The 23,112-nt window shown below is 39.3% G+C and overlaps 1 protein-coding gene across 1 annotated transcript in view; it reads right to left on the minus strand.

Annotated features, from left to right (window-relative positions):
- insrb (insulin receptor b) overlaps positions 1–22,834 on the minus strand; it is a 56,928-nt gene extending 34,094 nt beyond the window's left edge. Inside the window, exons 1-2 of the mRNA XM_043222557.1 lie at positions 21,593–22,834; positions 4,732–5,280 (exon numbers count right to left, since the gene is read on the minus strand). Coding sequence (XP_043078492.1) covers positions 4,732–5,280; positions 21,593–21,671 — 628 coding nt within the window. The 5' untranslated portion in view covers positions 21,672–22,834. The remainder of the gene's footprint in view (positions 1–4,731; positions 5,281–21,592) is intronic.
- Between the last annotated feature and the right edge of the window lie 278 nt (positions 22,835–23,112).

Raw genomic sequence — 23,112 nt, forward strand, 5'->3', positions numbered from 1 at the left:
ACATTTATAATAATGATACTAATTATACAAAATATAAATTTATAATATACTAAAATATAAGATTATATAATAATAATAATAATAATAATAATAATAATAATACTTTGTAATTTACAATTCTTATTTAATATCGACTACTAATAAATAATAATTTATGCATTACTCTTAATAACTAAAATAATCCCAGTTATTATTTTTAATAAAGTATTATTGTATAACAAAATCAAACATAATAATAATAATAATAATAATAATAATAATAATAATTATTATTCTATTATTATTTTATATTTTATTATTTACATTTGTCTTTAATATATAAATAATATATATATATATAAATTTTATATATATATATATATATATATATATATATATATATATATATATATATATATATATATATATATATATATATATATATTATACACACATATATACTTATTCATAACATGTTGATAAAGAATATTTTTACAGTACTAATACTGCTACTAATATTAATATTAGTAATAATAATAATAAAAAAATAAATAATAATAATAGCGTACACAAAACTTGGATTCATGACATTATCAGCTTCTGTTGATTATTGTTCATTTGCAGCAAACGTTCAGATTAAAAAAAACCTAGCAAACCAAAATAAGTCATTCTTGTGGAGTTCATTCAAAGCGATTGATCCAGACGGAGACCGACCTCACGCCCTGACGTCACCGCAGGAGAACAAAACGGCTACGACAACAACAAAAAAAAAAAAAGAAGCGCAAATGAAAAGCGCGGCGGCTGAACTTTGACCTGAAAACGTCCCGGTTGCGCAAGAGCCGCTCTCGGCGCAACAGAACAACGCTCACAATAACAGAACAGGCTGTGCCGGAGGAGAAGATAGGACTTATCAGAACAGCACATCTCCTGTTTGTCCTGTCTTCTGTCGGACCTCCGCCTCACTGTTTGCGCTCGTGACGTTTTTATGGAGAAAAAAGGAGGCCGAACTTTAATGCCGTTGCTACACAAGAACCAAGATACTTATCTAAAAAGTATTAAAATAAAAAAAATGACAGATTTCTTATGTTGAGGGGAAAACAAACGTTTCCCGGGCGACGAATAAACGTTTGAGTTTTTTTCTCTCGCCGAGCTAAGAATGGAAAGCCGCACTCACAGAAGCACCTGCACAGATTTTATCTTTGCACTCGAGCTCTCCTTAAAACGCTTCCTGACGCCGAACGCCTTCTTACACGCAAAACACTCGCTGCATTCGTGAATGAATCGAGCGCTGCCGCCTTCGCCACGTTAATAACATTCGCTGGACTATTTTACTGTCGATTCAGCGCAAACCGTTTCATGCATTTAAGAGGCGATGAAGGACGGAATCTGCTTTTATATTTCCTCGGTTTTATCTTATTATTTTATTTAATAAATAGTGAAAAGCGGGCATTTAGTTTACTTGGCTATTACCTAATGGCAACCTGGCGACTTAACATCAGCCAAAAAAAAAAAAAAAAAAAAAAATATATATATATATATATATATATATATATATATATATATATATATATAATAATAATAATATTAATATATATATATAATATATAATATATATATATATATATATATATATATATATATATATATATATATATATATATATATATATATATTAATTGCACAGAAAAAAACCATTTTAAATAATTACTAAAAACAAATAGCCCCACTATACTAAATAACCAATAATAATAATAATAAATAATAATAATAATGACAAACAAAAACAAATAAATTAACATGACCAGTAAGAATGAATCTATGAATATAATAAATAAAATACAAATACATTACTAAAACTAAATGGCATAAATATTTTAAAATATGTATAAAAAGAATAATTAAATTTTAAAAAACAAATAAATAAAAAATTGGTAGAATGACATGCATAATATAATTACAAATAAAATTTATTGCACAATTGCATATTGTTTTTAAAAACAAGTACTTCTTAAAATAAAGAAAACAAAGTATTGAATTAACGAATAAATGAATTAATAAACTAAATGGTTTATGTAAATGTTAAAATCTTGTACATTTTTAAAAACTAATATTTTTGCGTAATTTATTCTAAAATATTACGACAATATTACAAACAATAAAAACAATTAAATATGGTTCACTATATTATTATTACTATTACTTTATTTTTATTGCTACTATTACTATAATGGTTGTTGTTTATCAAGATGCTGCATATCATGAATTGTTTTTAAGAGACGCCATCATGCCACCCCTAACACAGGGTTAAAAATCGCTTCCACGTTGGTTTGAAGTCAAATAAAAAAAAAATAAACCTACGTATGAAAGTTCCTTCCGGAATTAAGTGCAAAAGAAAGTCAAAGCGCGTCCATCTGGAGCACAGACCATTTCCTCTTATTATCAGCTGCGGAGAAACAGAACTCCCTGGAGGAGCGGGAGAAACGCGAGCGTCAGGCTAAACAAACAAACAGGCGCAGGTTGTGTTGATTCGGGTTACACACTCGCTCACCCCAGCGCCTGCCCAAATACAGCAGCAGCATTGCATCACGCTCCAGAAACGGGGTCTCACTCTTGACATTACAGCCGACTACACTTTCACCTCTCACATGACGAGAAGCGGGTCGGGTCAACTTTATTTGGGCCGGACGCCGCTGCTCTCGAAGCGGAGCCTGACCTCACCCGTGCAAATGCGGTCGTGATTTCACTCAGGAGGATCGTACAAACTACATACAACCAAACGGCCCACTAGGGAACCTGAACTTCGGCTTTAAAGGAACAGGCCGCTCGCGAAAACGACATCCGAGACGTAGAGGGGTTTGCAGCATTACGTCACTCGCTCGCCATTGAAGTGAATGGGTGCCGTCGGAATGAGAGACCAAACTGCGGATAAAAAAAAAATGACAGACTCCAGTCGATCGGTTAACGTCCAGTGTTATTAAATTAAGAAATCTGCGCGTTCGTAAGAAATCAAGTTCTCTGTCCGTAATATTGCTCTCTCCGGTGCAAAAAGTCATCTTGTCTGAATCAGGGAAGAAATCTGCACCGTTTACAAGTGAAAACTGTTCTGAACAAATATGTTTGCGGATTTCGATGAGAGAGGATAACAGGAGATGTACTTTTTCGCTGGTTTGAGGAAAAAATAAAATTTTTTGTCAAAAGCAATGGTTGTAAACTTCTTATCGATGGATTCGTTTCTTACTAAAGGAGCGCTTTTTGCTTCGCAAGGCGTTAAATGATGGACCGGAGGGGTGTGTATTATTGCGATGCTTTTATCAGCAGTTTGGACTCTCATTCTGACGGCACCCATTCACTGCAGTGCATCCACCGAGAACTTCTGACCCAAAAAAAAAAACCAAAAACCCCAACATATGCATTTTCGGGTGAAAGGAAACCTGCGAATAACCTAACTTTTGATTTCTGCTGCTTAAAATTACGCCTTCGAGCTAATTATCGATCGACTCCCGGATGCTTTCGAGGTCGAACGGACACGCCGGGGCGCTTCCGTATCATTCCCCTCCGAAAACGGTGGAGGTAAACAAGGCACTTGAGCTGAATCAGGTCGAACGGGGTGTGAGGTGAATAGCGAGCAGGCGCTGTACGGGCTGAGCCGCCGGATGAGGTTAGTATTGGCACAGACTGTCCTGTAATGTACCCGAGCGGCTTCCTTCAGCTCCGTCTCACTCGCATACACGCACCGTCCTTCTCGGCTATTGTGGACAGCTTTGACTTGCAAATCAATCGGCCCTATGTTTACTACGGACACGTTTCTCCTGCACGTTTCTCTGAAAACAAGCTAAATATCTGCTCTAGTGGCGTCGAATGATTAATTGGGATTAAACCCTGCTGCTTATTAACAGTGTTATTAAGAGTTTTATATATGGGGTAGGATTAGGGATGTAGAATAAGGTCAAGTAGAATAAGGCATTAACATATGCTTAATTAGCACTAACAACGGCTAATATTGTAGTAATATACATATTAAATAAGCAACAAATAAAGTGCTGCCATACTTTCTATCATCATTTACTTATTCTCTTGTCGTTTCAAATCTGTAAGAGTTCCTGATTTTTCTGCTGAATACAAAAGAACATGTTTTTTTATGAAGAATGTTGGTATCGAACGGTTGATGGCAGCCATTGACATTGACGCTATGGAAGTCACCGGCTGTCGTCAACCGTTAGGATCTTCTTTTGTGTCCAGCAACATTTCTGTTACTTACGTTTACAGTTAAAGATGCAACAAAAATATCTAGCTCCAAGACAAACGGAAGTATTACTAGAAAGCTAAAGAGAAATAAAAAGTAAAATTGCACTATATATATATATATCAAAAACAGCGGATGGAGATTTACCGCTAATCAAAGAACCAACCTTACTGACGATATGTGCACGAATATACCATACGATATATTGTCCAGCCCTAAGTTGCACCAATCACAACGTCACGTAAACGTATAACCGACAAATTTAGCCCAAAAAGAACTTGGATAACCGAAATACAGTAAAACTCAAAAGCAAATGCATAACATACACGCAAAGCGCAATATCAATGACAAATTTGAACCATTTCGTCAAGCGTTTTGGCTCCTTTAAATCGAAAACGCACTACTTTTACCTAAGAAAGTCGAAAAACATGACGTACACGAAATCTGAGGATGCCCATTACCCTAGAAACTTCAACGGCAGCTCTCAAAGAACAATAACCGCTACTTACTTCGTTGGCAATGGTACTGGTTCCAGCAACGCTCGCCGAAATTCCCGTTAATGGTGGTCTGTTTGCAGGTTATTGTCCCCGTGATGGTACCCGGGCAAATGTCGCCGCACTCCCGCTCATCTTTGTTAGCCACTATGTAGTTGTCCTCCACCGAGTCGGAGATCTTGGACCAGTCGAGGGTGGACAGATAGCAGAGGTTGGGGTTCTTCTCGACGCGTACCGCTCCTCGCGTGATGTTGGTGAGGCTGTGGAGGCCGATCTCCTTCAGCTGGATCATTTCGAACATGACCAGGGCGTAATTGAAGAAGAGGTTGTTGCCACGAATGACCGTGAGGTTCGGGAAGAGGTCGCCCAGGCTCTCCAGGCCGTAGACGCGGAAGAGGAGCAGGAAGTCGGTGATCACGACCAGCTTGGGGAAGCTCAAGCCCCGGAAGTCCTCCAGTCTGGGCTTGAACATGAGCAGGATCTTCAGGTGGCCCTCGATCACCGTGCAGTTCTCCAGAACACGCAGGTGGGTCGCATTGTTGCGAATATCCGTGCTGGGACAAACTGCAATGACAGACCGAGGAAAGGTGTTAGGAAATACAACAAGTACTGAAGTGATTGTCTAAAACAAAAAAAATGAACATGCAGTCATCTTTCACTCATGTCGTTTGAAAACCTGTATAAGGGTTTTCTTGCAAACAAACAGTTGCTGGTACCCACTGACTTCCATAGTATTTAAACCAATTGGAAGTCAATGGATAACGGACATTAGAACGTTCTACAAAGTATCTTCTTTTGTGTCCAACCGGGAAAAAAAAAGCCTACAGAGGTCTGGAGTGACACGTATAAAATAATTGATAAAAATTACATGTACATTTTTCGGGCAAACTTAAATTAATGTTTCACTGCAAATTTGTATTTAATCATAAAATCAGAAAAACAAAGAACAGAGTTTCCGAGCGAATAAAACATTTCATATGGCCCTTTTATTGAAAAAAATGATAAAAAAAAAAAAAAAATATATATATATATATATATATATATATATATATATATATATATATATATAAAAACAGAAAACACACTGGGTCAATAGAATGTAATTCTTAAAAACGTAAACTTTCAATAAAAAGTTGTTAAATTGTATAAATTTCATGATTTCAATTAATTAGCCAAGCTTTTTGACTACAGCGATTTAACTTTCAAAAACAGGGGTGTCAATTAAATGTTTACATTTTTAAAAGTAATGTAAAAAATAATAATAATTAGAAAAATACACTTCATTTTTATTAAAATAAAAATGCCATTATAATAAAATTCTATTTAAAAAAATTATTAACCTAAATAACACCTCATCTTCCAATATTGGTTAATTGCATCTTAATATTTTTTTCAAACATTTCTGCCTGATATTCATTATAAACAAGAGACTTGATGATGAGACAAATGTGTATTCAGCTGAGTAAACGTAAAATCGCAAAAGCCGCATTTATTTGTTGGGCAGCTGACCTCGCGCCTCAACGCGACAAACCGAAGCGCACGTGAAGGCCGTCCTAACAAGAGCATGAAAGATTATCAACACTGAATAATGCATAAAGCGTGTCTCCGCGCGTTCATTCATAATCCAGAGCCGCGCACGCTGAGACGGGGCTGAGAGAATTCATTAGCAAAGCGCTTCGCGACAAGAGAGCATCTGCTAATGGATAACATCAAGAAATCCTTTCAGAGCTGCTCCATTGATTCACCATCAAAAGAAACCTCTCAGGCCTTTTTCAAGGGATGGGGGGGGGTTCCTCGGGTTTCGCGCTGGAAATCGTTACGAAATATTATGCATCTGAGAGCGTGCAGAAACTCTACCAGGCTAAATCGCGAAGAAGAACGCAGGAACGTTCAATTTAGAGATCGCGAGCAGTCCTCGGAGGAGAGATCTCAAGTCGGAGGAACGTCGCTGGAAAACAAAGAGCCGTCGAATGAGTTTCTGGAGGAGACAAAGGGAGCATGTGATTCGCGGCGCGAGCAGGTGTCAGAGTCTTTGAGACCGATCTCAACGGACTCTGGTTTTCCTCCTGGTTTGTGCAGACGGCGGTTATCAGGGTTCGCGGCCTTGAAACGGCAGTTTTACCTCATCTGAGCGTGGTGTGCGGATAAAAACCCAAATAGAACCGCGCGCGGCGTTGCTTTGTGAGGAACTCGGAGAACGAAACCCGAGCTCGTTGAGATTCAGGTGCTTCCTTCGTGTCAAGTGCAGACTTTTCGGGGGAATTTCGCCCAGAGAATATTTCCAGGGCATGTTGCACTCAAACAAACAAAGATAATACAATATGATGACAAAAAAAATGCATTAAAGAAAAAAAAAAAAGTGTTTAAAATAAAAATCTATATATGAAAGGCTGATTAACAATAACACAATGTAATTATTTTTTTTTTACAAATTTTCCAAAATGTAAAAGTTTTTTTGCATCATAGTGATGACATATATATATATATATATATATATATATATATATATATATATATATATATATATATATATATATATTTTTATTATATATATATTTTACAATATAGTATATATACAGGTTGTCATACAGGTTGTCTCACAATTTTTTTTACATTTTTTTTTTTAAGATTTTAAAATGTGCAAAGTTGAAATAACTATATGTTGAAGGCAGTGCAACTAATAATGCCAATGCAAATAAGATTTGCATTGCAGCGCAATATCTAACAGAACTCAAACCCAACAACGTAAAGACTCAATTTTTTTTCTTTTGATTTTCATATTCTTCACTTGTTCGCTTTATCAACTGTGCAAACCTGATTTCCCTAAAATATCCGGCTGATGTCGACTCCAGATAAACCGCACTGACACACAGACCGTTGATCTCATAAAGTTCAGAAAAGCAACACAGAGACAAAAGCTGAAGACCCTTCAACCTCATGACCTGCACGATCCTGACACACACACACACACACACACACACACACACACACAGACGAGAAACTGTTACATCAGCTCCCTAAAGATAATTGAGCAAACATCATAAAACGGCAACATCTCTCCATAGCAACACGTCCCAGCATGCAGCGGCACAGAGCGTCTGCCAGACAAAAAGCCTGTTTACCTCGGAGGACAATCAAAATAGAAGCAGAACACACCAGAAAATAATATTCTGTAATAATCCGCTGCCAAAATCCAGGGCTGTCAGAAAACATTCACACACAAATCTGAAGAAATATTACACAAATAGGGTAATTAAAGCCCGAAACGCTTTAGAAACGTGTTTTCGATTTTAAATAGTCCACAAAAGAAGGTGGTTTTTGTTTTTTTCCTGTGAGATTTACAGCTTTTACAAGCCTGTTACCCAATCTAGGAATTCCATAATAAAAGTACTACTAACTATAATTTAAAATGTTAGAAGTTATTAAAAAATATTAATATTAGTTCTAAAAAAGTTATTTAATGTTTTATTTTTAGATTGTAAAAAATTTTATTAAATTTTTTTTTGCAACAAAATGAATATTTTTATTTATATAAAGCATTTTACAACATTTTAACAAAGATGCATGCACTAAATACATTTTATTATTTAAACAACAAACTAAAAAATTATTTTAAACACACACACACACACACACACACACACACACACACACACACACAAACTCAAAAGGAAATAAATTACATCCCCCATAAATTCCCATGATGCCTCCAAGTCGACGTCTATTGCGGATCTGAATGAGGACAAGGTTACATTTTATTGTGTTGGTCAACACTCCCAAGGTCGGCTGTAAACAGACACGCTGCTTGTTTGTGCGACCGTATGAGACCTCACGCGCCCGTCGGTTCACACACACACACACACACTCCACAAACTTCCCCTTTTCCTCCCCGAGCGAACCTGCTCTTCCCCACGGGGCGCTCGGGAAGGCGTCCCGACCGAAAGCGGACACCCAGCCGTCATTCTGAAGCTGATTTATCGGTGTCACCGCGGTGACGTCAGGTTTTAGGTTGCTGCCCGTTTACGGCGCGCTCCGGGGAACCAACGCGAGGGGCTTTGGAGAAGCAGAGGAGGTAAAGCGTACGGCGTGCACAGATCAACAAGTTCGACGTCACGCCGGCAGCTGCGGAGACAAGCGAGAACTAGTGCATGAAGACCTAGAGAGATCTGGAGATAAGACAGGCAGCGCGTCTCAAACTCTTTATCACCCAAACCCATCAAGCTGAGCTCAAAGTAACAGCTCTGCAGTCTAACGCACGCCGCCCGGCGGGCACCTGACCGCAGCCGAGAGGGTCAACCGGCTGCAGGAAGTAGAGCAAGCTCGAGAGGCGCCGAGCAGAGCTGGGAAACATTCACTGAACAGCTGAAACTAATGCCTTATTGCTCTTACAAAATTGTGACTGCGTACAGAAAATGTTAAGAAATTAATTTAAATATAAATAACAAAAAAAAAAATTGTAAAAAAAAAATTACAATAAAATTACATTAAAAAAGGGAAAAACTAATAAAACTAAAAACACAAAATATATTTTTTTGTTTTAGGTATATAGTTTAGAACACAACTGTGCCACTGGAGCACTTTAAATAGTGTTATTTATTTATCTATTTAATTTTTTAGATTTTATACATTCCAAAATAAAATAAAAATCTAAAACAAGGAGAACTAAACTTTTTTTAATAAAAATAAGCGGTCCACACTAAAAATTGCGTCAACGTTTTTAAAATGTTTTTGTATTGGTTCATATGAATATATTTTCTTTTATCGGTCATGCCATAAAACTGTATATACACAAACTAAATTAAAAAAATCCCAAATACAGGAGAATAAAATTAAGTGGAAAAAACATAAAACGCTTTTTAACAAAAACACATGAAAAAGTTACTAGCCCAAAGAAAAACTCTATATAAATATTTTTGGCCAATCGTCATCCAGGACGGTTTTATAACCACATCTCCGATGTTTGATTCATTCCATGAAGCTTCTTTAGTTCAAACCAAAGGTCATCTTTCCAAAAGCTCTCAACAGATCTGGGCCAGCCGAGCAGGGCCGTTAGCGAGTTTACATAAGGGCCGAGGGCCACACCAGAGAGACGAGGGGCCCGCTGAAGGGGGGCTGCAGGTTAAAGCCATTCCCCGTCGGCACACATCGGGCCGGATAAAAGAGGGACACTTAAGCTGTAACATGAGCCGCGCTGTCCATGACGTAAGGCGAGCGGGACGGTTAGCGATCACACGCTTGAGCGGATGTGCCAATAGCCTCTTCCACAAACACACGACGGACAATGCAGCTGGAAAGTGACTTCCATAACGGGCCTGGAAACGGGCCACTCCAGGACCAAACGGTCGCGCTCCGGCCTCACTCCAGCTACAAAAACACCACCCCGGCAGCCGCGGGACGATCACAATCAAGCAGACGTCGAGGAGCGAGGAGACGCTTTCTTATTTTTAGCCTCGCATTCCCAAAGGAGAAGCTAATATCGTAACTAGCGCTTGGTTCTTACGCCATGTGTCGGGAAGGTCATGGCCGCTCGGAGAAGCCATCGCTGAAGACGCCAAACTTCACTCGCAAATGGTCTCAACGAAGAAAATTTTTACGAAGTCTAACACTGCGGGTTTTATCGTTTAAATCAAACAAATACCTAAAAAAAAAGAAACCAATGGAAGAAAAACTTTAAAGCGCTAATCCATTCCCTCGTAAAAAATCGTAACGTTTTACGTTGATCTCAGTACATGACGTAACTACAGAAAGAGTTTTAAATAGGGAAAATATCTAAACTCTTCGGCCATTTTTGAGAACGATGCTAACGGTCTAATCAGATTCAATGATCTATGCTAAGCTACGGCTAAAAGTGTTACCGTCAGACCCGGAGAACGGCTGAATGGACTCAAAAACGTTAAAATCCAACCGTTTTTAACGTTAGAGGAGTTGAAAAAAAAAAAAAAAAGTGTTGTGTTCCTTTAATGCAAAAATAAATCCTATAACAATACTACTGTAATGTGTACTAATTGCAGTCAACAACAACAACAAAAAAAACTAACAATTTCAGTAAGTTTTAAAGTTTTAACTATTAATGGGAATGAATGAAAATCAATTAAATTGTTAACAAAACAAAATGTAAACTAAAGGACCAAATAAGATAAATTGTCATAAAATAAAAATCACAAATTAATATATAATGGTCAAGCAGGCACTGATTTCTATTAGTTAAATTTTTTTTAAGTGGAAAAAAAATGGACGAAATTAGCTAAAATGTCATGAAAATATCAAAAAAATATAGGCTTCATTTTCTTGGAAAATAAAAACAAAGAAAGATCGGTCATGCTAAATAGTCATAAAATGCCACAAATATAATTAATAAATACATACGGGTCCTAAAAGAGGCCTAATATTCTTGTTAATTATAACTTTATTACAACGTTTACCATTTTTAAGCGCAGAAGTCGTCGATAATATGTATTAAATTGTCAAAAAAAATGCTTAATTATTGTGTAAAATATACTTTATCGGTTTTTTAAATAAATAGATGCTCTCAATACTGCAACAGAGTGATGAAACAAAATGAAATAGTTTGAAATATTGAAATATTACCAGGAATAAACTCTAGTCCACAGAAGAAGTAAAAAATTAAAAATGGTTTATTCTGACAGGCTTAACGTACAGTAGCATAACTGCAGCACGCCTTATAATACTGTAGTAACCTTATAGTGACCAAAACTCAGCAAACCGGGAGACAAATGCGCTACATTTACACAGCGAAGAACACCAAAGCAAAACTAAAATATTTGTGTTACTAAAACAAGCCTGATTTATTAGTTTATTAGTATTGAAATATGAGCCCGACTGACAGTTGTCACAGTTTCCTGCCTCTGTTTCCAAACACCTCCTTCAGTTTACACAAGCTTTTACAGAGAACGGTCTGTTTCTTCGTGACAGACTGAAATCTCGTCAAGTCGTCCTTCCGCAGAAATCACCGAAATATCCAAATAATTCAAAATCAACCCCAAACCAAATCGCCCCTTCCCAACAAGACACAGAAAACGCATACGACTAGAAGAAGATGCCCTCGGCCTCCTAATTTCCTCCATCGCGCGAACGTGTCGTCAGCAGCGGCGGCTTTTTATTTAGGCTAGCTTTTGGCCAGCAGAAAATGCTTTTAGCCTAAACACAACAGTCTAGGTCTAAAAAAGCCGAAGGATTCGTTCGTCAGGAGGCCGAGCCGCTACAACCAAGAGGGGAGCGGAAAAAAAAAAGCTTTGGGAGCAAGAAACGTACGGCGAAATAACAGGAGCGTCAAATAATCGATAGCTGTGGGGTAACGGCTTCCCCGTTAGCGCTGAGAGAGAGGCTCGAACACGTCTCCTCGTGCTTCTAAAAAGCGGCGGTGAGGCCCGTGGGGGTCATCGAGGACGCGGCATCCGACAGCAGAGCGGGCCGCTCCGGCACCAGATGGGATCTGGCATGCTCACTATTTGGCCGTTTCTTTTCGAACACGAAGCCCGGCCAGAGCCACGTTTCTAACGAGAGCAGCGCTTTCCGCTAACAACCGCCGACAAGGACTCGGAGTCCGTCGGCGAGGTCTAGATCGGGGTTTCTTTTAAACTTCTTCGAGAAAATGTCTAAAATGTGAGAAGCCGAAACGAACGGGCCGCTTTATGAGTCGCCCCGGAGCGTTTCAGAACGCAAAACGTACGTACAAATGCATTTTTTCTACATTATAGTTGTCGCCTCCGGCAATAAATTGAGTGAAAATTACATTCGGACTCCAAAGATTTGAAAAGAGTCCGTAAAGACATCGTAGTTAAAAGACTCAAATAAATGTTTGACACGTGTGGCCTTATGATTGAAGCAATGCAGAAAATGTGGAATCACATTCATACTTGCTGCATAAAGTGAAATGTTATAGAATTTAATAATTCAAACTAATTCGTATTCAAACTAATCCAGAACAATTAAAGCAAATAATTATTTCAACAACAACAACAACAACAACAATAATAATAAAAGTTAAAGACGTACTAAATTGCTTCATATAACAATTATACCATTAGAAATGAATCCATAATTTTATTTAAAATAAAATAAATGTTTGGTAAACTAAAATAATAACTTGATTTGAATAATAAGTTATGCGTTTTGATTCGAATAAAATAAAAATGAAAGGGCAACCCAGAATTTCTTAACGTTTTTTTTTATAATTAATAAATTATTAAACTATTCAAAGTTCTATTACTTTAACCATTCTCTCTAAATATTTATATTTAACTATACCGTTTAATTTTAGCAACCAGGAATTCGGGGGAAAACAAAACAAAAACAGAAAACAAAACAGTCAAAAAAAAATGACTTCATAGTGTCCTAAAAATGCCATTTAATAAATGGTTGTTAACTCTAGTGGTCCTAGTGGTTTCTATTAATGCTTTTTGATCACTAAAATGTAATTTAGTAAATCAAAAAAACATTTCTGGCAGCCCTGGTAACCGCGTGACGTCGTAAAACACGTCTGAGCAATTAGCTGCTGTTAGCATGCTAAACGCTGCGTCTCTTAACTCAAACCTTTGGTAGCAAATCCAAGGCTTTCAACAAATTTTCAAGGCAATTACTGTCAGGCTTTAGAAATATTTCAACGCTTCATCAGGAATGATGGCTTTGCCCGTTGCGTCACATCCAACCATGCGCGTTGCATTAATTAAGCGCGTTGCGCTGCGTTTGAACGCGCAAACCTGTTTGGCGTCAGTCGCCCAAAAGAGACGCGCGTCTCTACAAGCTGCTGCGCGTTAACCTCTTACCGGGGACAAATGCAACTCGTGCTATAAAAGGCGTAGCTGTGCGTCGCGGAGCGAGGGAGTACGGAGGATTATCGCGATGTTTTGCTACGTCACAAAGCTAAGCTCCTCGCCCGCGCGACCCTATCAGCGCGGAGAGCAAAGCAGCCGCGGAGAGACAAAAGCCGATATTGACGGGTCCCTCGGGCTGAGAGCGTGTTTGGGTGAGAGCAGCGCCAGATGAATACGGCCATTGCAGTGGCGCCCCTCCCCTGGAAGCGGTCCACGCAGCCACCGCAGGGAGAGGAGCGGCCCGCCGGCTGCAGGGGAACGCAGGTCACTTTAATGGGCTGCTTGTCTGTTCTGGAGACCACCGGCTCGGACTGACTGCTGCCGGGTAAAGACCACGTCTACCCATAAACCCACACGCTCTGTCGGGCTCCGTGGCTCGTCGCGAAGCGCGCGCGCGTTTATCAGGGGGGCGAGCGAGGACTCCAGTGAAGCCCCGAGTCGGACGAAACAACGTTTGAAGATAAAAAGGATTCAGCAGAGCATGGGCAAACTTGAACGGAATAGAAGTTACACGAGACAAACAAGACCAAAAGGAACTAAACGGATTAAATAAAAGAAACTAGGAGGGGAGTGACTAAAAGATTTGGGGGGGAAGTCAAGAGAATCATACAGAACCAAAGAAATGTTAAAGATTTGGATTATAAAACACACACACACACACACACACACACACACTTAGAACCAAACGCAAAAGGAAGTGAACCAAACAGAAACAGACAGACACAATAAAGTAGAAAAACAGAACCAAATGGAATAAAATAAGCAGAATCCAACAGGCGCAAACAGAACCTGAAAGAACCAAATAAAATTGTTTCCAAAATATATCCAAGTAAATGAACCGAATAAAGAGCCATATTTGAATCATTGTATACAGACTTAACTAACAGGACCGACTAGAGCAAAGCCAATGGAAAGAAGAAAGAAAACAGAACAGAAATAAAGACAAAATAGAACAAAAAAGACATTGGAAGAACAGAATCTAAGGAATGAGAATGAACCGAATAGAAACGGAACGGAACGTAAACTTTAAAAAAAAAAATTGCCTGAAAATAAATTGATTCAAACAAATAGATCCAAACAGAAACCAACTGAATAAAATCAGGTAGAACCAAACAGAACCGGAAAGTACTTTCAATAAACAAATTTAGAACTGAACAGAACAGAATAATAATGGAAATAAATCAAATTGAGAAAAGAAATGAAAGAATAGAATCCAATAGACAAATAGAACTGAACCGAACTGAACCAAAAGACCTGCCTTGCATTAAATAGAAATTTAAAATAAATCAATTTAAATAAAATTAAAATAAATGGAGTCAAACAGAACAAAACGTATATTATAGAGCCCCCCAAAAAAACACAACAACAACATTTTATCAATTTAAAATAAATAGAAAGAAACAGCTGGTCTCAAGTGTAAATGTCAAATGTTATTTATTTTGTGGCATAATCCCCGAGCACCAACCTCTCCACTGAAGACTGTTTCACAGCATAGAGGAGCCCCTTCATCAACAACATTCAATATTCATGCGTTTGTGAATATCTGAGCACGTACCTGCAGCATCACACAGCACTGAAATATCAATTCATTACACCACGTCTAGCAGCTCGGCTAATATTTCCACTATTTGTTTTTCCGTTAGACTGCCCTGGACGCTAAACGGTTTTCGATTTTCAAAACGCACGAGAGCACGTTGGTTTTTCCATTCTGGCTATCCTCAACCCGAGCAAGGTGGGACACGTACAGAACCTGAAAACGCACGAAAAATCGACACGAATGAAATGAATTTGGATTTATTTACCAACAAAGTAGCATCCGCTGCACACAAAGCGGCCAATTTGTAGAACGGCTAAAAAAAAAAAAAATGGCCGCTTCGTACGCGACGCCGACTTCGAAGCATCTTCTACGTACGCCACGGCGAACGAAAAGGGAGAAAGGGGCTAAGCAAAGCAAATAAATAAAGCTGGGTTGAGTGTGCTTTACTTTATTAACAATAGATACTCTGTTTCCTTCGCCGCTGTAGTAAACCGCGGTTAATTTCTCGCCCTGGTTGGCTGCCAAGTGCAGTATGAGCCGTCGCCTCGGCGCTTGGCTCGCGCTAGTGTTTGGACACATTTCTGAAGTTTTCCTCTCACGTTGAAGCATCCGACACAATGAAGGACTAAAACATTGGGGGTAAAGACGCACTAAAATGACGCACTGCGAATGGCGAACAGGTGATGAGCGGCTGAATGTAAAAATACAAACTTTACGAAATTTAACTATGGCTTTACTACAAATACAACAAACAAAAAGACAGCTGAACGAGAGCTAAACCACGGTTTTGCTACGCTAACTGATACGATAATCAATTAATGCATTTACACTAACCACAATGGTTCGCGCCAAAAATCCGCGATTACTAAATTTTTACTAAAAAATTAAACCGGTCATTTTTTTGCATCTTTTTGGTTTTTAAATGGTGGATTAACAAACGTTGATGTATTTTAGATGTCTTCGATACAAGACTTTATTTTTAAGAAACTTTTCCAATTTCTGTTCAAACCTTCGCACATTGTAAAAACATTTTCGAATTGATTTTTTTTTTTATTCAAATGTGAATGAAGCCATTATTAGAGTACACTTTCAGTTTTTCTACTTCAAAATTTCATTTAAAAGTAATTAAAAGTAAGTAATTAAAAGTTTCATTTAAAAGTAATGTTTATTGGTAATTATGTGCCAATTTTACTGGCAATTTTAAATCTAATATTTTTTAATCTACCAATTTATAACAAAATTTGAAAAAGTAAAAAAAAAAAAATCAGTTTTTAATTGGCTAAAAATTATATTGAATAAATGATTTGTGCTTGTAAATATTATTTTTAAGAATTTGATGACAACAAAGGTTATCTCACCATTAGAGGAAATTATGACGCACGATTAAAAAAATAAATAAATAAAAATACTGGTCAAAAACCATAAAACTTAATTATACTGTATCATGGTTTCCGAGGGAAAAATAAGCAGCACAACTATTTTCTTTAAAATAGATTATAATAAATAATAATAAATGTTTCAAAAGCAGCAAATCATCATATTTAAAACGATTTCTGAAAAATCAGGTGACACTAAAGCCTGAACAAATGATGCTGAACTTTCAGCTTCGCACCGCAAATCGCGTTTTAAAATGCATTCGATTACAAAAGAATTCATTTAAACATATTTGCATATTTCGCAATGCTGCTCTTTTACTGTATTTCAGCTCTTACAAAAATATTTTCAGACATTTGACCGTTCAATTTTGAAACGGTCGTCTCAATGCAATCAAAAACCGAGCTTGCCAAAGCCAGTTCACCGACCAAACGTTATTTATGCATAACTGGGCTGGTGGAAAACAAGCAGCCGTTGTAGGTGAATGAGTTTGTGTTCACACTTACAAACGGTCCAGGGCCGGATTATTGTAGCCGCTCATTGTTTGTACGTGTTATCCAGGCAGGACAGCTGCAAATACGTGTTGTATGAGGGGAAAAACAAAACGGTGAATGACAGTGAACTCTCTCACCTCCCTTTAAATGAGAAAAACTCCGGGACGACGTGCCGCCTGACAGCAGCGCTCGGGCACCGGGCCATAAACTCACAAAGACGGCCTTGGCTGGGGAACGCGGCCCAGCGACGGGAATGTTCACTTTTTGTAAAGTGCTCTACGGAATTAGAGGCAGAACAGGACTAAAAACAAAAGCAGATAGCCTTTGATTTCTCGTTTCGCGCCTGTACGAGGAAAATAAAAACAGGTGGGGGCATGCAAGACGTCATTGAAGGGAAAATTAAACGGTCGCAAACTTTTCCGTAAGACGCCGTATTTCTACGAAGACGCAGAGACGCGAGGAACTCTTAAGACGAACTATGACTTTTAACTTTTGGTTTGTTGCGCATACAGTTGACGCAATTAGGCATATTTAACAAGCGCATGGTTATAAATCCAAATTGAGAAATTTCTGAATTTAGACAGCTTTTTTTGCTCACACTAGAAAAAAATAACCAAAAAACGGAGGGTTTTCTCAAGGACAACCGGATCAAAGAAAGCCCGAAAGCTTCATGTTCGTAATAAACATCCATCATTAATACATTTTTAACTTTAAACTGCTGCTTCTGGCCAAAATAGGAGTCCATGATCCATAACGCTCACTAAAAAAAAACATTTTTTAAACCGTTTTGAAGCATTTTGTAAACGGTGATTGATCTGCGCATATTTCTCTCCTGATTCAGACGAGAATTTTTCCACATTGCAAGACGTCAACTGGAATCATGTGGACTACGGTCTCATTCTGACGGCACCCATTCACTTCAACGGACCCATTGGCGAGCAACTGATCCGATGCTACATTTTCCACATCCGTTCCCATGAAGGAATCAACCTCATCCGCAGCTTGAACAGCCCGAGGGCGAGTACATTTTCAGCGAATGTTTATTTTGGTGAACTATTCCCCTAAAGCTCGTTTTCGTTCATTGCTTCAGAACGTTTTCCTCTCGAGCTATCTGATAGCATTTGCTTGCCGCGCGCGAAGCGAGAAAATCCTAATTTCATTTACCCGCAAAAGTAAAACAAATTAACGTCACCCCCTTAACCTTGTTGAAAGGTTTACTGGCAGAATAAAGATGAGTATCGCTCACATTTACGGCTCTGTAATTGAGGGAACAGCCGCGCGTTTCACCGCACGCGTCGAGATACGCCGTTCAGTGCAGAAAAAGGAGCCTGTCTTCACCTATTAAATTATTTCATACAATACTTCCTCTGAAAACAGCACTAACCACTGAAGAAAAACAAGGTTTCTGCACCTCAACTTTCAAAATACATCATTTAGCTTCGATATTTAACTCATTTCAGTTCCTGTATTACCGTTTAAAAGACATTATTAAATTAATATTGGCTTTCATTTCCTAAAAGAAGGGTTAAACTTTCTGAAAAATGTTTCTCCATCTTACCAATGGAGTGAATGGGTGCCGTCAGTGAACAACCAAGTTTTATGAAACGCAACAACGGAAAGCTGCGGCAAAACCCCCACAGATTTCTGATTTCTCCCTTAAAAAGCAAGGTCGAAAGAACCCGCTCCCAGCCATACGACGACTCTCGAAATACACGCAAGCCGTCAGGTAGTGTAACCGAGCTGCCAAAATTCTCCAAAGCCCACAAATGCTGGAGACGAGCTGTCTTTCCACCCCTCTCGTACGCGCTGAAAGGGCCCCAACTCAGCGCTCGATGATCCCCGCATTACTAGCGTGGTTTGACAGAGACATTATGGCATGAGATCACTGACGGATAAAGCCGGACGGGTGCAAACGGCAACCGGCTCATCAGATTTTTCAGGCACGTCGTAAGAGGCATCGACCTCGTTTGTGGCCCACGACCCAACATGGAGAACGGCGTCAATAAAAGAAACAAGCCGCCGTGAATCTTTAGTCAATGAATATCGAGCAGAGGCGGGACTGTGTTAAGAGTGACCGCGTCCGTCCAATACGTCAAAGAGTTAAAACTGATGTATGCATAATAAGATCGCAAACAGAAAGAGTGGATTCAAATCTGCATCATGAAACCATTTTCCTTGATTTCTCACCAACTTAAGGCTTAAAAATGATACCTTTTGCAAAAACAATGTTGCAATTGCTGTTTCTCTTTCATTAAACAACTGGGTTAAGCACTAATTTTCAATGTAAAAAAAAGCAGCATCTGTGTATTATTTTTATATTAAATGACTCCATTGAATTTTAATAATGCTACAAAATATAATGCATAAATCTTTTATATGAACATACATATATGACAAATATTTGAAGTATATTTTAACAATTTAGTAGTTTGTTAACACATCACTGGTCTTACTATGTTCAAATCATCAATTTATATTATATTAAACGATGTTTACTTTCATATTCGGCCATCAAAACATAACTTTCCGCGTCTGAACTCATTTCCGCTGGCAACCAATGTAAAAAAAATCGTTCGTCTTAAGTTAAAATTAATGCATTTAATGATTTTTTTTTGTCTCTTGAACGACAAATCGTTTTTGAAATGGGACCCTCCGAGAAAATGGCCACACACCACTGAACGGAAGCCAGCAAAAATGCTCCGGTTTCCCGGGAAAAGCCCACCCTGGAGATTCGGAGAGCTGAACATAGAGCTCACATGCTACATGGCAAATGTTCAGATACATGACCTGGAAGACAAGAGGTCAGCAGGCAGCAGACGCCGAAATGAGTCCCGAAACCCTCAACGGCAAGAGCACCTACAGGGTGGGCCACTTCAAAGACATTCCACGCGCTAGGAATTCTGGGAGACATACCAAGGCAAACTACAGAGTGTCAGAAGATCCCAAACAGGTCCACGGAGTCAGGGAGGCCAGCGCGGTAATGTTAAAGCTACTCCAGCATATTTTGACGTCCCAATATTTGAGAGCACAAACATAGATTCATTCCAAACATTAAAAAAAAAAAAAAAAAAAAAGATGAACTCATATTTGGAACCAATCTTGGGAAAGCTTTTATGAGAAAGCACTGCTCGTTTCGCCAAGTTTTTTTTTTAATTTTTACTTAAAACGTTGCATGAGCGTTCGTCAAGTTTCTGATAGTGAAATCACACCACCTGCGAACGCCTCGCGTTTTCCCGATCTGCATTTCAAACGGCTCGCTGGGACGCAACGGTTACCTATAATAAGGAAGATCTAATTATCTCCAGACCATTATTTATAACACCGTGTTGCTATTGCGAGCGTCGGTCCAGCGCTTTCTTGAGAAGGGAGCTCTAAAAAAACATTAACGGCCCACTATTCTAAGTGTGCCCATAAAAGTGCCTATCCTAAAATTAAAATGATGTTCAGAAATGGAAAGGGTGAAGGGGTTTAGATACAGTAGCTATAAATTTCACGGCAATAAAAGATCTGAACGTGTGCTAATGCTTCTCCATTTAACATGTAATGAATGAATATAATGAATGAATAAACCTAAGCACAAACCTGGAAGCATTCAATTTAGACACTATACACACACAAAAACATACATATGTACACATTATATATACATACACATATATATGTATATGTATGTATATATATATATGTGTATATATATATATATACACACACACACATATATATACATATATATATATATATATATATATATATATATATATATATATATATATATATATATATATATATAAATAATGCATTTTACCTTAATAATACCTTTTATCATTTGTGTAGCCACAATTTTATTACAAATACCATGATTAAACCATGATTAGTGCAACAAAACACTGGTTAATCTGTGGTCACCATGGTTTAATTACAGTAACCATGTCTTTTTGGTTAAACCACGCTTAATTTTCTTGAACACTTTATTATAAAACGCTACACAAACGCCTAGCTTCGAGTATCTTAACTGCACGCGCAACATTTGGGAATTCCATAATTGATATGGCACCGAAGTCGACCCGAATACAGAAAGAGACCTAATGTAGGCTAATCCCACACTTATGGGATCCGGGAATCTTCTTAGGGCCTCGACTTGTTTACAAGCTTCCAGATCGAACGTGAGGAACGTGCGCGTGCGCCACCGCGACCGGAATCCGAGAGTGAGTGCGTGCGTGCGTGCGCGCTCGCGAATCCCGCCGAGTCCGGTCACGCGCGCTAATCTGGCCTAGAACGCCAGGCCCGAGGAACGGCCCATTTCGACACGAAGCGGGGGGGGACGACGACACGCGAAAACACGCATTTAACTGCAAAACGGCACGCTTTCGTTCCGGCAGATAACCTAAACGGGAGCTTCCCGGCACGCGGGACGCGCAAAAACGCTTCCGATCGATCACACGTCAACAGACGCGCCATTTTAAAACGGTTAAAAGCGCGACGCATCCCTCGCCAACACATGTCGGAGCAGCCCGAAGTCTACATAGAGTGAATTCCACAAGTCCCTTCAGTTGTAAACTATAACAGTGCGCACAAATAGCACAACAACGCGTCGGTAATTCGTGAATTAAAGCACTAAAGAGAGTGTCACCACTTACTTTCTCCACGTAGCGATCCGCAGAAACACGAGATGTAGGCGAAAGTGACCAAAACAACCACAGATGTGTCCAGCCGCATTATGCTCCGCGACACGTTTTAGTTTTCTTGGGAAATTAAATCCACCTCTGGTGCGTCCAAATAAAAAAAACGGCCGTGGAGCGAGGGGACAAAAACAAAACCTTAATTATCTTATATCCAGGCCCAAAAAAAAGTCAGGGACGACTTAAACGAGACCCCCCAAGAAGGGGACCCAGGGGTCCGGCGTGCTTCGGTCGAAGATAACGTTCAGTTTAAGTAGTCGTCGCCTGCACAGCACGAGCGTTAAATAACATGATCTTGCACCCTCGTGAAAAATAAGTGGACGAGCATCATTTTGAACGGTTTCTCGGATTCATCTTTGCGTTCAGTAGATCAAGCATGAAAAACGTCCATGCATTTCTTCCACGGAATCAATCCCACACTTCTAGGAATGAGGTACCCTTAAGGGTACAGCGCATCGCAACTTTTTCATACCCCCGTTTTGGGCTCGAAAAACGTGTTAGGAAAATAACAGCACGCAGTAAAAAAAAATATCCCGAATGCTTACAACGAACGCTTCCCAACAGTCGAAAAAATCTTTTTAACGCCTCTTTAAGGAAGAAGCAAAACAATTAAATAAATAGGCGTTATTCCACAGGTCGTTTCACGCACTGCCAAATGTTCCTGTAAAAAACGGGCATCTCCTCATCTCCGCACGCACACGCACCAAAAAATAATTTTTTGCTCCTCTACTGACCAAAAAAAATCCACCGTGCCCTGGTATCAAACATCCGCACGCGTCTGGGTAAACACAAAGCGTCCAGAGCCCAATAAAAAACCTGGATGTTCCCCTAAAAGCCTTCGCTTCCAGCACAATGCTCCAGAAGTGTGTGAGCGTGCGCGCGTCGCGGCCGCGTCGCGTTTTAATCTTCCACGTTAATCAACAAGAGCGGCGTCCAACGCGTGTCCGGCCTGACCACGAAACCGCCCGGATCCGTCCGCGAGACCCCGGCGCGCGGCTTCGACGAACTCGTCGGCGTGGGAACGGGCTGAAAGTGGGGAAAAAAAACTTCTCTCGTGTTGTCGGCGGTATGGTTTTCCCCCTCTCGTCTCTCCCTGTGTACCTCCACCAGTAAACAAGTACTGCCAGTCAGCTGGGGCAGAGCGGCGGCGCGCCGCAAAACGCGGAGCGGGGCCGCGGAGCGGAGTCCGGCGCGGAGCGAGCGACGCCCACATAAAGAGACAGCGCTCGGGGGCGTCGAGTGTAACCGCGCCGTTTCGCTGCACTCAAGGGTTAACGTCAAAACTCGGGGGGATCTCGGGGGTTGGAGTCTGAACCCGTCCAATAATTGACTTGTGCAATTTTCAACTGTATTTAATGGTGAATATCCGGTGTTTTTCTTTCATTACGCGAGCTTAATTATTAAACATTAGATAAAATATATAGTTGTTTCTCTTGTCCTTATTAGTCACTATTAGTCTGCTAAGTGACTATTTATTA

The sequence above is a fragment of the Puntigrus tetrazona genome, chromosome 22 (assembly GCF_018831695.1).
Source record: "Puntigrus tetrazona isolate hp1 chromosome 22, ASM1883169v1, whole genome shotgun sequence".
In the NCBI taxonomy this organism is placed as follows: domain Eukaryota; kingdom Metazoa; phylum Chordata; class Actinopteri; order Cypriniformes; family Cyprinidae; genus Puntigrus; species Puntigrus tetrazona.